Below are 17532 nucleotides of genomic sequence, written 5' to 3' on the forward strand. Positions count from 1 at the left end.
AGATTTATATTTCCCAATGAAATGTACAATGTATGACAAAGTATTTGTGTCCGGAAATATTTCTATATTTTATATTATCAAGTATGTTAAACAGCTCATTGTATCCCATTAGGTTGAGATTTTTCTTGCCCTGGTGTGGGATCTGAACCGATGATGTCGTCATGGCTTGTGCAGCCCTTTGAGACACTTGTTGTGATTAAGGACTATGTAAATATACTTTGATTGATTGATTGATAATCAAAATATCAGAGTTTTGTGTTTTAACTTTGATAGATAGGTAATGAGATCTTTTAATCTAAAAAACAAAAAGTCTGCATGATATTTTTTATAACCATGGCTACGTGTGATATTATCAGGATTATGGTTAACTAGGAAACATGTTTATAACTTGAGTACCGAAACGGACATAGTAACATGAATACATGATGCAATCATAAATCACTAAACAGTCCAATATCACAATGAATGTTGCAGTCAAAATGAAATTGTGTGTCGTTATTTGTATTTTATTTTTAACATCGTGGCCAGCACAGCAGAGTATAAAATTAGCAAGAAATAGGAATAATCCAGCAAACACACCTTTTACTCACATGACAACAAATATGGCCCCTAAGGTCTGTTTTATCACACATTTCTTGTGCGGAGTCTGCTACGTCAGTATTGCCACATATTTGTTTGTCGCACAATAACAAGAGTGACAATGCTTGTCTCTCAGCGTGGACAAGCAAGGTCGTCATACGTTCTCACTGGGACTCGGGCGTGGACGCTATCCTTTGCATGTGCGTGTAGGACTTGAGGAGTGTCACGCTTCCATGGTGCGACACACCCATGGGCAAAGCGCATTCCTCTGTGAGGACACCCTTATCAACATCCCAGCACATCACCGTGGAGACCACATGGTTCTTGTTATCTCGGCCTCCCGTGATGAAGAGTTTGTTGTTGCAGGCAGCGATGGCGCAGCTCGCCCTCTCTCCCAGACGGCTCACAACGGACCAGGAGTCTGACAGAGGGGCGTAGCAGTACATGGTGTGCATGGCGCCACCTGTGGGAACACCATGGATGACAAACATCCACTGAAGACAAAAACAAATGTTTGCGTCGTCAAAGCCAACTTGCCGACAACGTAGATGCAATTCTTGAAGCAGACTGCGTTGGTGCACTTAGTTCCCACAGGAATGGGCGCCCTCAGCTCCCACAAATCTGTTCCAGGTTCCCAGCTTTGAACCAAATCGGTCGACAGTTTTCCGTTTGGCCCGCCACCGATCACGTAGATCCATCTGTCAAAGCTTGCAGCAGCAAAGGAGCTCACGCCCACCGCGAGGGGTGTCACCTGCATCAAAAGTCAGTAGACCCCTCACATTTCAGCAACCATTGTATTTTCCCAAGCGACAACTTGGAAGTACTTTAGCGTAGTCCGTGTACAGTTTGTACTGCAGTATACCGATACTATACACTGAACTCCAAACTGAAAACTTCAATGTGACCCCTTTCTCAAGGGAGGCTCATGCTCTGCTTCACATTGTCACATGCTGGAATTCATGTTTCCTGATTGAATTGTAGCACTCAGGCAGCCCGGCACCATGACACTACCCCCACCATGCTTGACTGTAGATAGGACACAATAGTCTTGGTCCTCACTTGACTTGGTATTTGGACAATAATGTCTGTGTGTTGACTTAGTTGTGGTCAAAAGTTGACATACTCTTGTAAAGAACATAATGTCATGGCTGTCTCGAGTTTCCAATCATTTCTACAACTCTTATTTGTTTGTGATAGAGTGATTGGAGCACATACTTGTTGGTCACAAAAGACATTCATGAAGTTTGGTTCTTTTATGAATTTATTATGGGTCTACTGAAAATGTGACCAAATCTGCTTGGTCAAAAGTATACATACAGCAATGTTAATATTTGGTTACATGTCCCTTGGCAAGTTTCACTGCAATAAGGTGCTTTTGGTAGCCATCCACAAGCTTCTGGTTGAATTTTTTTGACCACTCCCCTTGACAAAATTGGTGCAGTTCAGCTAAATTTGTTGGTTTTCTGACATTGGCTTGTTTCTTCAGCATTGTCCACACGTTTAAGTCAGGACTTTGGGAAGGCCATTCTAAAACCTTCATTCTAGGCTGATTTAGCCATTCCTTTACCACTTTTGACGTGTGTTTGGGGTCATTGTCCTGTTGGAACACCCAACTGCGCCCAAGACCCAACCTCTGGACTGATGATCCTCTGGACTGATGATTTTAGGTTGTCCTCCTTTTTCATTGTCCCATTTACTTTCTGTAAAGCACCAGTTCCATTGGCAGCAAAACAGGCCCAGAGCTTAATACTACCACCACCATGCTTGACGGTAGGATGGTGTTCCTGGGATTAAAGGCCTCCCCTTTTCTCCTCCAAACATATTGCTGGGTGGCCATGGATGAAGTGCTGGCTGTCCAGAGTCGGGACCCGGGGTGGACCGCTCGCCCTGTGCATCGGTTGGGGACATCTCTGCGCTGCTGACCCGTCTCCGCTCGGGATGGTCTCCTGCTGGCCCCACTATGGACTGGACTCTCACTATTATGTTAGATCCACTATGGACTGGACTTTCACAATATTATGCTAGACCCACTCGACGTCCATTGCACACCCACATCTGCGGTCCTCTCCAAAGTTTCTCATAGTCATTCATATTGACATCCCACTGGGTTGTGAGTTTTTCCTTGCCCTTATGTGGGCTCTGAACCGAGGATGTGGTTGTGGCTTGTGCAGCCCTTTGAGACACTTGTGATTTAGGAGAAAATAAATAAACATTGATTGATTGATTGATTGATTGATTGGGTATTGTTGCCAAACAGCTCAATTGTAGTTTCATCTGACCACAGAACTTTCCTCCAGAAGATCTTTTGTTTGTCCATGTGATGTCAGATGAAAGTGTATGTAAAATTTTGACCACGACTCAATGTTCACCTCATGTTGAGGTAAGTAAATGTTGGTGCTTTGTGGAACATTTAGAATGAAATTGTATCAACACTTACCTGCGTCCAGCGGTTGTGGAAAGGATCATAGGCCTCTACGGAGTCGAGCCTTTTGACGCCATCAAACCCGCCCAATGCGTACACCTTCCCGCCTTGGACTGCCATCTTATGTCTCCAGCGCCCGATTGTCAAGGGCTCGATTCTGATCCACTTGTCCAGAGCGCCATTATATTTCCAAACATCCCTCGGAGTCTCTTTACCTCCTGGAGTAGCATGACAGAAGCAAATGTAAATCCCCTAATTTTTTCACCCAAAAAAGTACACTAAACAGACAAAATTTGGCATCTACAAGGGAACAAATGAAGAAACTAGAATTTGGCCCACAAGCCTGCAGATGAAAAACTCAGTTATTGTCCTGATTGATTCATTCATCAATAAAGAAGTAAGACTGGACATCTTGTGTTTGTTAATTATCCTTTTGAACAATCCCCTGACTGAGAGAACATACATGAGTAAGGTGTCAGTTAAACACTGAAATACAAACAAGTTTTACAACTAAGTATGTCAATGTTTTGCTACCACTTTGACTCCAACTCCAGAGATTACCACTGTATGTTTTATAGTTGGACGTTGGTAAAGTGGTCGTGCCAGTAACCTGAGGGTTCCTGGTTCGATCCCCAGCTTTGGCCATCTGAGTCACGTCCGTTGTGCACTTGAGCAAGACACTTCACCCTTGCTCCTGATGGGTCGTGGTTAGGGCCTTCCATGGCAGCTCCCGCCATCAGTGTGTGAATGTGTATGTGAATGGGTGAATGTGGAAATAGTGTCAAAGCACTTTGAGTACCTTGAACGTAGAAAAGCGCTATACAAGTATAATTCATTTACCATTACTTTATCAATAATTTGATCGTGCTAAAAAGTCAAAAAATCCATCTGACGACAACAGATTGTTAAAGCTGACTGTTTAATGCATGGATGTATTTGATCTACCCTACAATAACTATTTCTGTCTTGAATTACCATCATTCAGTCGCGATGGGAAGCTAACAAGCTGAATAATCAAGCTTCATTGCAGACTTCAACGTCCAAGTAGACATACAATCACATACAGTACATAAAACAAAGAATACAGTATAAAAGGCATTATCACATAATATTAAAACAGTGCTTGTGCATATCCAGTAAAGGCATCTAATGAATAAATAAAAGCAGCAATAAAAAATATATACTTTAAAAATGCATCTACACATTCTGTTAAAGGCACAGATATCGGTGTTTCTATATATAGGATTGGTACATGTTAAAGGTGTTTTAATGAATATACAAGCATGTTTAACATATAGATTCCTTTCTTTCATGAAGACTAGATTATAAGTTGGTGTATTACCTGATTCTGATGACTTGCGTTGATTGTAATCAGACAGTAGTGATGATAACGTCCACGTTTTCAAATGGAGGAGAAGAAAAGTTCCTCCTTTCTGTCTAATACCACATGAAAGTGGTTGGTTTTGGCATCTTATTTGTACAGCTTCCATATTCGTTTTTATACACTTTACAAGAAATATATTGGCGTCAAACTCCGTAGCTTGCTAGCTTGTTTGCGCTGGCTTTCGGAGACTCTTGTTTTGAAAGCGCAGGCGCGATGGAGCAGCACTTTTATTGTGAAGACAGGAAGGTCCTCATGTGCGGTCAGTCTTTAGGCTTTTGACGGGATGTACGGTTGAAATAAAAAAGTATCTTTTTTCCTTCACACTTTTGATTGATTGATTGGAACTTTTATTATTAGATTGCACAGTACAGTACACATTCCGTACAATTGACCACTAAATGGTAACACCCCAATAAGTTTTTCAACTTGTTTAAGTCAGGTCATGTGACCACCTGGCTCTGTTTGATTGGTCCAACGTCACCAGTGACTGCATCTGATTGGTGGAATGAAGTGAAACGTCACCAGTAAGGCAGGCACTTTGAATCAATCAATCAATCAATCTTTATTTATATAGCCCTAAATCACAAGTGTCTCAAAGGGCTGCACAAGCCACAACGACATCCTCGGTACAAAGCCCACATACGGGCAAGGAAAAACTCACCCCAGTGGGACGTCGATGTGAATGACTATGAGAAACCTTGGAGAGGACCGCATATGTGGGTAACCCCCCCCTCTAGGGGAGACCGAAAGCAATGGATGTCGAGTGGGTCTGTCTGACAGACCAAAACAAACAAAGCGTGCATTAACAGATCGATAAGAATTAGTAGCGAGTAGCGAGCTGAATGTAGATAAAAGTAGCGGAGTAAAAGTTGCGTTCCTTCTCTATAAATATACTTAAGTAAAAGTAAAAGTATGTTGCATTAAAACTACTCTTAGAAGTACAATTTATCCCAAAAGTTACTCAAGTAGATGTAACGGAGTAAATGTAGCGCGTTACTACCCACCTCTGCTTGTCATTGATGATGTGGCCTACTTATTTTACATTGTTGCACACAGACGGGGTTTGCCCAGACAAGTAGAAACCTGGAAAATTAAGATGTTGATCCTCCTTGATCCTACATATCATTACCATACTCTTTGTGGCAATATACTCAAACTTGACTCCATAGTCTGAGCATATGTTAAGAAGCCATTGGAACCCTGCACTACTGGGAGATATAATGGCCAAATCATCAGCGTACATAAAGTTGTTGATTAAGGTGTTCGCAATTGTGCACCATGTTCTGCAGTCTCTCAACTGCCTTGACGGGTCATCCATATACAGGCTAAATAGGCCTGGTGATATAATCCCACCCTGCCGTACACTATTGCCAACTCTAAAGAGAGAGGATAAACTATTCCCCCATTTTACCTGCATCGTCTGCCTGACCAATATGCCAGAATACGTATGATGCTACCCGGAACACCCCTATGCTTCAGCTTGGTGAAGACTTTGTGATGGTTGACTATGTCAAATGCCTTAGATGCATCAATAAAACCTACCAACATTCTAGAGCCCTGTGCTTTGTATTTTTCTACTGCTTCTTTTAAAGCATAAATACACAAGTCAGTGCTATGCTTGCTCTTACAGCCAAATTGGTTGTCTGCTGTGCAAATAAGATCCCCAACTCTGTATATTATCACACTTTCTAGCACTTTAGATAGTATGCTGGCTCGGGCGATAATTGTTCATACTCCCTGCCTTACCAGCCTTGTCTTTAATGACAGGTACTAAAATAACTGTCAGCATAACATCTGGCAGGATACCATGCATTACCAACCCTGTAAAACAGCTACCCTCAGGCTTTGTTATCAGCTAGTTGCCTGTTGGCTTGTGAAATGTCACAGGGGCTGATGTGTACCACTTCCTCCTCTGTTGCCTGTACAATATGGCTCACTTCTGACACAGTTGAATAGCGCAGCATAGTGCTGCCCCCATAGTTCAGTTATATTTCCTCCACCAGATACACCATTATTGTTACATGGCAATGCTGCTTTAACCCTATTTATATTTGTAACTTCCTTCCAGAAGCCAGTGACATTGCTGTCAAGCTGTTTCCACACCTTAGAGTCAGCTCTCAAGGCTTGCCAACAAAGTGCACTACATATTTGTATCTATTACAAATATGTCAGCTAGTATTGGTTAGCTTTGTATGCTCAAGAACAGGTCCCTGTCTAGGTTTACCAGCAATAACCCAGGCCGTTAGGTATGCCTCTGCATGTGGGCCAGCTACATACCTGTTTCACCCAGGCTTAGTGTTTTTAGCTTTACTAAGATGAGTGAGTAGAGGTCTGCTGGCCTCTAGTAAAGCATCCATCCATCCATCCATTTTCTACCGCTTGTCTTTTTCGGGGTCGCGGGGGGTGCAGGAGCCTATCTCAGCTGCATTCGGGCGGAAGGCGGGGTACAACCTGGACAAGTCGCCACCTCATCGCAGGGCCAATACAGATAGACAACATTCACACTCACATTCATAGGGCCAATTTAGTGTTGCAGATCAACCTATCCCCAGGTGCATGTTTTTGGAGGTGGGAGGAAGCCGGAGTACCCGGAGGGAACCCACGCAGTCACGGGGAGAACATGCAAACTCCACACAGAAAGATCCCGAGCCCGGGATTGAACTCAGGACCTTCGTATTGTGAGGCACATACCGTGATGCCCTCTATTAAAGCATACACAATGCAATTGTACATTTCACAAAGGTCATCACAGTGAGATGTGACATTACAGTTGACATTGGAACCCAGAATGGCATGCATAGGTTAATGTATTTTTGCTCTGCTCTCCTACAATACAATAACACATTATCTGAGAAGAGTTTAGACCAGTCTATCTTGGCCTCACTTCCGCTATTGTCCTCCCTCATTATCTCAGGGAGACTGCCAGTGTCAAGCGTGATCTCAACAGTGCAATGATTAGTTGTGGTAGCTTCCTACAGTACTTACATAGACTCAAGCGTTGCATTAGCATCTACAGTACAAATCAGTTGATCAAGCCAGCTAGTTGTTCTGTGGGCTTCCTGTAATAATTGAAGCTGTCCGCAGGTAGAAATACCTGGCTAGATAGTACCAGATTATTGTCTTCACACATCTTGATCATGTGCTTGGCAAAGGAGGAAGCCTTATCAGAAATATCAGCATTCATGTCTAGCACAACATAAATGGCCGTGCAACAATTATCATCAATAAAAGAGTTATTACATGGCAGCCTATTCACATAATCATCATCATTATATCTAGGTGTGTAGATGTTCAGAATTATAAACGGACTCATCCTGACCTGAACACCAATGCACCAGTTAGTTTCCAGTCATAGAATCAAACCTTTTATGCCCCAAGACAGCCACGACCCCAGAAATTCTCCCTCTGATAATGCCCTTAGAGAGATCTGTAGTTCACTCTCCAGCACCGTGAAAGTCATCATGAACATAATTCAACCTCCCCAAATCCTGTTTAGAGAGGAATGTGTCTTGTAAACATAGAATGTCACAATTTTGAAGAAGTTTATCCACCCCAACACATCGAGCTCTGTCCCCTGCGCTGTTACTTGTGCGCAACCCGCGACAGTTACTTGAGACAACATGCATTAGAGGTTCTGCGGATGCAGCCACAGCTTTGTTTCTCCCCACAGGAATAATGCTAGCAGAGGCTCTGTGCCCACGGGGTTTAAAATACTTCCTAACATACACTCCAGCTGGCCAGATTTGGGGACTGTACATGTCAGCCACTTCTTTACAGTCTGTGAGACATGAAATGAGCCATGCGATTATATCTTCCTACATGTCACAGACTTATTGGCCAACTTCTCAGATAGATAAGTGCGCAAAGTTTCAGCATGCACATCCGGAGAGAATTTAGTGCCAATTATACTCACTCGCTTAGTCGTGATCACTGATGTGGCTCTCTGTGCCGGTGCCAATAATTCCTGTAGGTCTATTCCTCTGCTCACGGTCCCTCGAGTGGGTACGGGTTGCATCTTGGGTGTAACATTAATGTTCGGCTTTTTAAGTCCATTGCTCACGACAACATTCCACGGCGGTGACTTGGCCGGTGTGTGGGGCTGAATGCTCTCTGTATCCGCGGCAGCCGGAAGGAGTAACGCCATCTCTCCCTGCTGAGTAGGCCTCCGCACCGTCACCTGTCACATACCCCCTGCAGCAGTCCCATGGCCACGGTCTGTGTAGCTCTACTCCATGGCTGTCACTTGGTAATTCACAGCCACAGTAGCTGCCGTTAGATTCTCATTTATATCCGACTGTGCTTCAATGGTCCTCCGCAACCCAGAAACTTCACTGCTCAATTGCTATTCTTTTGAGCAGGGCCGAGGCTTTGATATTTCCAAAGCCAACAGGTGAGAGCTTAAACATATTGTCCCCAAACTCATTAACACAAGCTCAAGCATGCTTTTGCGTTTATTGATGTCCTTGTCTGTCCTCGTGTGATTAATCGTTTGTTGTGTAGTCGTCGGGCATACTTCAAACAGGAAGCCCTTCGACTTTGTAATCCATTCCGATGGAAAGTTTTTATCAGCCAAAAGAATGATTTAGTTATGGTCAAAAGTCCTCATTTCGTCAGAAATAAAGTTCAAGAACTCATCTATTACCGTATTTTTCGGAGTATAAGTCGCACCGGAGTATAAGTCGCACCTGCCGAAAATGCATAATAAAAAAGGAAAAAAACATATATAAGTCGCACTGGAGCCCGGCCAAACTATGAAAAAAAACTGCGACTTATAGTCCGAAAAATACGGTACATATATTTTTCCAACATTGGTTTTTGAAAGCTGCAGGATGAGCATTAGGGCAAGGAGTGTTTTCTCGCCATCTTGAGTTTTACTCACCTGATTGCTAACAGTTGAAGTCAAATCACTCACTCAACCCTGAGGAAGACAATCTGTACAAGCAGGGCGCAGGGGCCATTTGCTCCCACGACTTGTTATTTTTTGGCCCCTTTGGCACATTTTCGGAATAAAACTAAACACCCCAAAAAATCCCAGCAAAAATAGAGCAAATAATATAAAGAGAAAAGGCTGAACTAAAAATTAATACAAAACTAAAAAATGTTGATGACCACTAAGTCTTGATACGTTTATTTAAGTTAGTGCTTCTCAATTTTTTTCTATTACGCCCCCAAGGAAGAAAACATTTTTCCGTGCCCCCGCCCCACTCTCCACTGCTAATCCATAAAATTGTTATAAGTACACCTCTGCATAACATTGAATTCTTATTCACAATAAAGAAAACACACTCGTCTTTCCTTACCTCTCACCGTCGACACTGTGAAGACAAGCGCTACATAAGCTTCAACATATTGAAAAAAACCCATAAGTTTAAGTTTAATCTTCACACTTTGATTTAAAAAAAACGCAATTTTTATGTTCCAAACAGTTTGCTAACCACTGATTTAATTGATGGTGTACTTTGTGTTACAGGCAGTGTGACAGGGGATCCTGACACTGCAGTGTACATAACGTGTAAGAACGTAAAAAATGCCTCCTCACCGGATATATAAAGCTCATTGCGAAAGGTGGTGCAAGCAAATTCCACCCATCTCCTTTTCTGGGAATCATCCTCCATTTCGGTGCCAGGTAGCCTAGCAACCTCCAGTCTGCTGCGTCTGAGCGGGTCCAAACAGGTGACGGTGGAAATGAAGCGGTCGTCCTTGGTGCAGCCTCCGATGATGAGGAACACCTCTGAGAGGAAGTGGTGAGCACGCGGTTTGGTTCGTTCTGACACCACCTGCAAGATGCACATACTTCAGATCATCATCGGTTGTATTCCTTGTGTAGATACTGACCTCCCTTCCAGAAAGGTGAAAGGAACGGGCCTCTTGCAGCAAAGGAAAGGTGTCACTGCAGCTGCGGATCAGTTCATCGGACTCCACTTTTTCCACAAAGTATGCCGGTTCTAACAGTGGCAGCCGCACGTACGACAGCAAACGGGTCAGAACATGACGCCGTTCGTCCTGCCGGGCCCTCACCCAATGCATGAGTGCCTCAAAAACACACTCCTCGTATTTCACGTCCAGATCGTCCCTCTGCAGGATGGTCTCTAACGACTCCGTCGACACTTCTGGGAAGTCCTGCTGCCGGACCATCTGGGAAAAGTGGGAAACGAGGTAGTCCTGAGCCTTGACTTTCAGAGCAGGCAGGGCATGGTGTTCCGCAATGTTGAGGATCCCGATGCAAGTCTCCGGTTGAAGGGATCTGCTCAGGTAGCCAACGCATGCATCCACAACACGCAGAAACTACCACGGAAAGAACACAAAACAAGTGGATTCATTACGATCATTTCATCTGAGAAAAAATAGAGAATTCTCTTTTTAACAGAAGCATAAAATGCTTTTTCTCAAAATATAAATATTACAACCATCTTTCAACAACTACATTCGAGAATGATTGTTACGCTATTGAAAATCAAGCTCAATTCAAAATGAAAAAGTATAGGATTTGTTTACAGTAAGGTTGTCCCGATATCAATATTTTGGTACCGGTACCAAAATGTTTTTCGATACTTTTCTGAATAAAGGGCACCACAAAAAATGGCATTATAAGCTTTATTTTAACAAAAAAAATCTTAGGGTACATTAAACATATGTTTCTCGTTGCAATTTTGTCCTGACATGAAATAGTGAACATATGAGACAACTTTTCTTTTATTTGTACGTAAACAAACCGGCTCCTATTAGTCAGCTGACATATGCAGTAACATATTCTGTCATTTCTCATTCTAATATTTTGTCAACATTATTAAGGACAAACTGTAAAAATTGATTATTAATCTATTTGTGGCGGCATGGCGTAGTGGGTAGAGCAACAGTGCCAGAAACCTGAGGGTTGCAGGTTCGCTCCCCGCCTCTTACCATCCAAAAAATCGCTGCCGTTGTGTCCTTGGGCGGGACACTTCACCCTTTGCCCCCGGTGCCACTCACACCGGTGAATTGAATGATGAATGATAGGTGGTGGTCGGAGGGGCCGTTGGCGCAAATTGCAGCCACGCTTCCGTCAGTCTACCCCAGGGCAGCTGTGGCTATGAAAGTAGCTTACCACCACCAGGTGTGAATGATTGATGGGTTCTACATGTAAAGCGACTTTGGGTACTTTGAAAAGCGCTATATAAATCCCAGTTATTATTATTATTATTATTACTTGTTCATTTACTGTTAATATCTGCTTACTTTCTGTTTCAACATGTTCTATCTACACTTCTGTTGAAATGTAATAATCACTTATTCTTCTGTTGTTTGATACTTCACATTAGTTTTGGATGATACCACAAATTTGGGTATCGATCCGATACCAAGTAGTTACAGGATCATACATTGGTCATATTCAAAGTCCTCGTGTGTCCAGGGACGTCTTTCCTGAGTTTATAAACAATATGATTTTTTTTAAAAAGGAAAAAAGATGTGATGCTAAAAAATATCGATGTAATCATAGTAGTATTGACTAGATACGCTCTTGTACTTGATATCATTACAGTGGATGTCAGGTGTAGATCCACCCATGGCATTTGTTTACATTGTGACACCGGTGAACTACGGTGTGTAGTGAAGCATGTTTAGCTATTCCTCGTCCTGCAGGGATAATACTTATAAGAAACTTACTTTATTTGTCGCCATGGAGGCGAGGATTAGTGATTTAGAAGTAGCTAAAATACTGCAGACTGGGGCTGGACGTTAGCCGCTAGCCATGTCTTAAAGCACCTCTTCTTGAGGGCGTTTCAGTGTTATAACTTCACCTTTATCGTTAGTTTTTAAGCCAAAATGCGTCCGTTCTCCCTTTTCTGTCTACACACTCTGTCTGCTTGTAAGTACTCCGTGATTGTGCGCTGCCGAACATGCTCGTCTGCTCGCAAACCAGCAATGTCATGAGGTGACGATGACGCGTCGTCATGCCCGTTAAAAAAGGAGGGTGGCGGGGGTGGCGGTACTTTTTAGAGGCGATGTAGTACCAAATATGATTTATTAGTATCGCAGTACTATACTAGTATACCGGTATACCGTACAACCCTAGTTTACAGTCACCGTCAAAGTAACAGAAATACAATATAACAGTGGGTACAGGACAAGAAGCTGATAGGTCGCCACAGGGGCGGTGCCAAAGCACATAGGCACAAATGACGACATAAAACTCAAGTCGTGCAACAGTGCAATTGTGGGGGTAGGGGCCGGAAACGGCGCAACTTGTCCATCTTATAACCAGCAGCAAACATTCCGTCAAGACAGACCGATTCCCCCAAACTCAAGTTTGTCGTTGAGAAAATGTTGTTAATTGCGTTGAGAGACCAGTCAATCAATTCCATGGTTAGCTTTGCCAAACAGTGCAGAGAGAGGCTCCAAAAAGGTTGAGACGAGACGAAGAAGCAAAAGCAGGTGAATAGGGGAGAGGGAAGGAAAGCGTCCGCCTTTGTTGAGAGCATGCAAATTAGTGAGAAAAAAATATATATTTATATTATTAATTAACAATGAGTGTGTATGGTTGTCTATCTGTGTTCAGCTCTTTTTCTTTTTATCCCTTTCTCTATTATATTTTATATATTGTTGCATTTGAAGCCATTGTATTGTTGATACACACACCTAGTGTGTGTGTGACTATCAATGGTACTCTAACTTTAACTTTTTATTATTATTCATTATCAATAGTGTTATTTCTATTGGCGTTTTTGTTACATTTTAGTACAATAATGTTCATTGTCATTTCTGTGTTATTACTATTTATTTCAATAACTGCTACTTTGCTGTAAGTTTTGGTATTTTATTTGTTCATATCGTATTTGCTGATGTTGTTTTTGTTGTCTCTCTGTCTTATCCCCTTCTGTCTATTTTTTTTTCTTTATATCAAACCCAGGACCTTCTTATTGTGAGGCACCAACACTAACCCCTGAGCCACCGTGCTTATTTTCTGCTTGCAAAAATCAAATCCAGAAGATGCCTGATGGTGTCCATGGTGATCATTGATCACAAAGCATTTCTGTTTTTTCTTGTAAGGGAGAACTTTCATATGTTGTTCTTTTGTGTGACACTCATCAGACGTGTACAATTAGGACTCCACTTCTATGAAGGTCATACCTGGAACTGACAGGCTGCTTCCAGAACTCTCTGCACATTTTCCTGAGTGAGGAGCGCCTGGCTGGTGTAAGTATACTGCAAGAGAGACTGCATTGTCCCGCTGTCCAGTCCTTTTATCTCCACCCTCTCTTCACGACTCTCCTTCAGGCCACTGCAGAACATGGCCCTGAACACAGCAGCACCCTTCAAGTAAAACTTTTTTTTATTGTGAATATTACAAACCCCAAAACCAGTGAAGTTGGCACGTTGTGTAATTCGTAAATAAAAACAGAATATAATGATTTGCAAATCCTTTTCCACTTATTTTCAATTGAATATATTGCAAAGACAAGATATTTAATGTTGGAACTGCGAAACTGATTTGTTTTTGCAAATAATCATTAATTTAGAATTTAATGGCAGCAACACATTGTAAAAAGGGGCATTTTTACCACTGTGTTACATGGCCTTTCCTTTTAACAACACTCAGTAAACGTTAGGGAACTTGGGAGACCAATTTTTGAAGCTTTTCAGGTGGAATTCTTTCCCATTCTTGCTTGATGTACAGCTTAAGTTGTTCAACAGTCCGGGGTCTCCGCTGTGGTATTTTAGGCTAATAATGCGCCACACATTTTCAATGGGAGACAGGTCTGGACTACAGGCAGGCCACTCTAGTACCTGCACTCTTTTACTACGAAGCACCTAGAACAATATGGATGGTTCTTTTCCTCTTTGGTCCAGAGGACATTTCAAAAACAATTTGAAATGTGGACTCGTCAGACCACAGAACACTTTTCCACTTTGCATCAGTACATCTTAGATGAGCTTGGGCCTAGCAAAGCCGGCTGCATTTCTGGGTGTTGTTGATAAAGGGCTTTCGCTTTGCATAGTAGAGTTTTACAGATGTAGCGACAAACCGTATTTACTGACAGTGGTTTTCTGAAGTGTTCCTGAGCCCATGTGGTGATATCATTTACACACTGATGTCGGTTTTCGATGCAGTACCGCCTGAGGGATCGAAAGTCACGGGCATTCAATGTTACGTGCAGTGATTTCTCCAGATTCTCTGAACCTTTTGATGATATTACAGACCTTAGATGGTGAAATCCCTAAATTCCTTGCAATAGCTGGTTGAGAAATGTTTTTCTTAAACTGTTGGACAATTTGCTCACGCATTTGTTCACGGAGTGGTGACCCTCGCCCCATCCTTGTTTGTGAATGTATACCCAATCATGGCACCCACCTGTTCCCAATTAGCCTGTTCACCTGTGGGATTTTCCAAATAAGTGTTTGATGAGCATTCCTCAACTTTCTCAGTCTTTTTTGCCACTTGTGCCAGCTTTTTTGAAACATGTTGCAGCCATCAAATTCGAAATGAGCTAATATTTGCTAAAAAAATAACCAAGTTTTCCAGTTTGAACATTAAGTATCTTGTCTTTGCAGTCTATTCAATTGAATATAGGTTGACATTTTTTTGCAAATCATTGTATTTTGTTTTTATTTACAAACCTTAATTCCATATGAGTTGGGAAATTGTGCTAGATGTAAATATAAACCTAATACAATTATTTTCTAATCATTTTTAACCCATATTCAGTTGAATATGCTACAAAGACAACATATTTGATGTTCAAACTGATAAATATATTTTTTTTTTTGGCAAATAATCATTAACTTTAGAATTTGATGCCAGCAACACGTGACAAAGAAGTTGGGAAAGGTGGCAATAAATACTTATAAAGTTGAGGAATGCTCATCAAACACTTATTTGGAACATCCCACAGGTGAACAGGCAAATTGGGAACAGGTGGGTGCCATGATTGGGTATAAAAGTAGATTCCATGAAATGCTCAGTCATTCACAAACAAGGATGGGGCGAGGGTCACCACTTTGTCAACAAATGGGTGAGCAAATTGTTGAACAGTTTAAGAAAAACCTTTCTCAACCAGCTATTGCAAGGAATTTAAGGATTTCACCATCTACAGTCCGTTATATCATCAAAGGGTTCAGAGAATCTGGAGAAATCACTGCACGTAAGCAGCTAAGCCCGTGACCTTCGATCCCCCAGGCTGTACTGCATCAACAAGCGACATCAGTGTGTAAAGGATATCACCACATGGGCTCAGCAACACTTCAGAAACCCACTGTCAGTAACTACAGTTGGTTGCTACATCTGCAAGTGCAAGTTAAAACTCTCCTATGCAAGGCGAAAACTGTTAATCAACAACACCCAGAAAAGCCGTCGTCTTCGCTGGGCATGAGCTCATCTAAGATGGACTGATACAAAGTGGAAAAGTGTTCTGTGGTCTGACGAGTCCACATTTCAAATTGTTTTTGGAAACTGTGGACGTCGTGTCTTCTGGACCAAAGAGGAAAAGAATCATCTGGATTGTTATAGGCGCAAAGTGTAAAAGCCAGCATCTGTGATGGTATGGGGGTGTATTAGTGCCCAAGACATGGGTAACTTACACATCTGCGAAGGCACCATTAATGCTGAAAGGTACATACAGGTTTTGGAGCAACATATGTTGCCATCCAAGCAACGTTACCATGGACGCCCCTGCTTATTTCAGCAAGACAATGCCAAGCCACGTGTTACATCAATGTGGCTTCATAGTAAAAGAGTGCGGGTACTAGACTGACCTGCCTGTAGTCCAGACCTGTCTCCCATTGAAAATGTGTGGTGCATTATGAAGCCTAAAATACCACAACTTAAGCTGTACATAATGTGTCTCCTCAGTTCCCAAACGTTTACTGAGTGTTGTTAAAAGGAAAGGCCATGTAACACAGTAGTGAACATGCCCTTTCCCAACTATTTTGGCACGTGTTGCAGCCATGAAATTCTAAGTTAATTATTATTTGCAAAAAAAAAATTAAGTTTATGAGTTTGAACACGAAATATCTTGTCTTTGTAGCATATTCAATTGAATATGGGTTGAAAATGATTTGCAAATCATTGTATTCCGTTTATATTTACATCTAACACAATTTCCCAACTCATACGGAAACGGGGTTTGTACGATTTACACAACGTGCCAACTTCACTGGTTTTGGGGTGTGTATAATTTTTTGTATACCTGAAGTATTGACTGGCCGCGGCGAGGACGGCCCTGTGGCAAGGGAAGTCTTGTCCTTGAACGCACACCGTCACATCAGTAAGCTCCAGGTTGACTCGTAAGTTCTCCATCCCTCTCTGCAGCTCCATAGCCAGGCCTCCATCTTCCCAGTGGTACTCGCTGCCACTCTCCGAGCCCGCGTCTTCCAACAAAGGGCCCTCTGTCGTCTTCTCGAGTGAGTCGCTCATCTTTTAAAGCTCTTCTTGAAACTACTGCTCACTTCTCTCCCTCTGTGAACACCTGCAAGATGCACAGACCATAATACTCTTGTGGTTTTTACGCTGGCGAGCTTGCTGCCGCTTTGTTGTCTTGCTTTCCTTTCTTGCGAACTTCCTATTTCTCTTCTGTCTCCAACATACATGTCGCAACATTTTTTTTTAACGTACTTCCTCTTCTGACACTCAGCGAAACTTCCCTTTTTAATGCTCTGAGGCCTTTAAAGCAATACTACAAATACTTGTATGTTCATGTTTATTGTAAAATTAGCTTGAATAATAACAGATTACGGTTATTGGTTATTTAATATAATAATCTTCTAAAATATATTTATATATATATATATATGTATATATATATATATATATATATATATATATATATATATAATATAATATAAAAAAGCACGGGGCAAGCGGTAGAAAATGGATGGATGGATATATATATATACAGTATATAAATGTCATCATATTTTTGTTCATTATGATCATGTTTACTATTTCAATATTGTGATTGTGATGAAACATATTGGTACCATTTACCATCTGCTCCACTAGGTAGCAATGTTGCATCATAATTTTCAAACCTCCCACATTGGGTTTAATCTTGTTTTATATTTGCAGAAAAAGTCCGACATTGACATTACACCGGTGAACTAATAAAACATTAATCCAGATTAAAGAAGCAATTTTATACAAACGTAATGTTAATCCAATCCACTTTATTTA

General features: G+C 41.8%; 1 protein-coding gene across 1 annotated transcript in view; it reads right to left on the bottom strand.

Annotated features, from left to right (window-relative positions):
• Nucleotides 1-499: 499 nt before the first annotated feature.
• Nucleotides 500-17532, bottom strand: part of klhl6 (kelch-like family member 6) — a 25500-nt gene continuing 8467 nt past the window's right edge. Inside the window, exons 3-9 of the mRNA XM_061971188.2 lie at nt 16550-16828; nt 13494-13659; nt 10221-10670; nt 9925-10162; nt 3017-3219; nt 1117-1330; nt 500-1042 (exon numbers count right to left, since the gene is read on the bottom strand). Of these exons, the coding sequence (XP_061827172.1) occupies nt 744-1042; nt 1117-1330; nt 3017-3219; nt 9925-10162; nt 10221-10670; nt 13494-13659; nt 16550-16776 (1797 nt within the window). The 5' untranslated portion in view covers nt 16777-16828 and the 3' untranslated portion in view covers nt 500-743. The remainder of the gene's footprint in view (nt 1043-1116; nt 1331-3016; nt 3220-9924; nt 10163-10220; nt 10671-13493; nt 13660-16549; nt 16829-17532) is intronic.

This window comes from Nerophis lumbriciformis, linkage group LG13 (assembly GCF_033978685.3).
Source record: "Nerophis lumbriciformis linkage group LG13, RoL_Nlum_v2.1, whole genome shotgun sequence".
NCBI lineage: Eukaryota > Metazoa > Chordata > Actinopteri > Syngnathiformes > Syngnathidae > Nerophis > Nerophis lumbriciformis.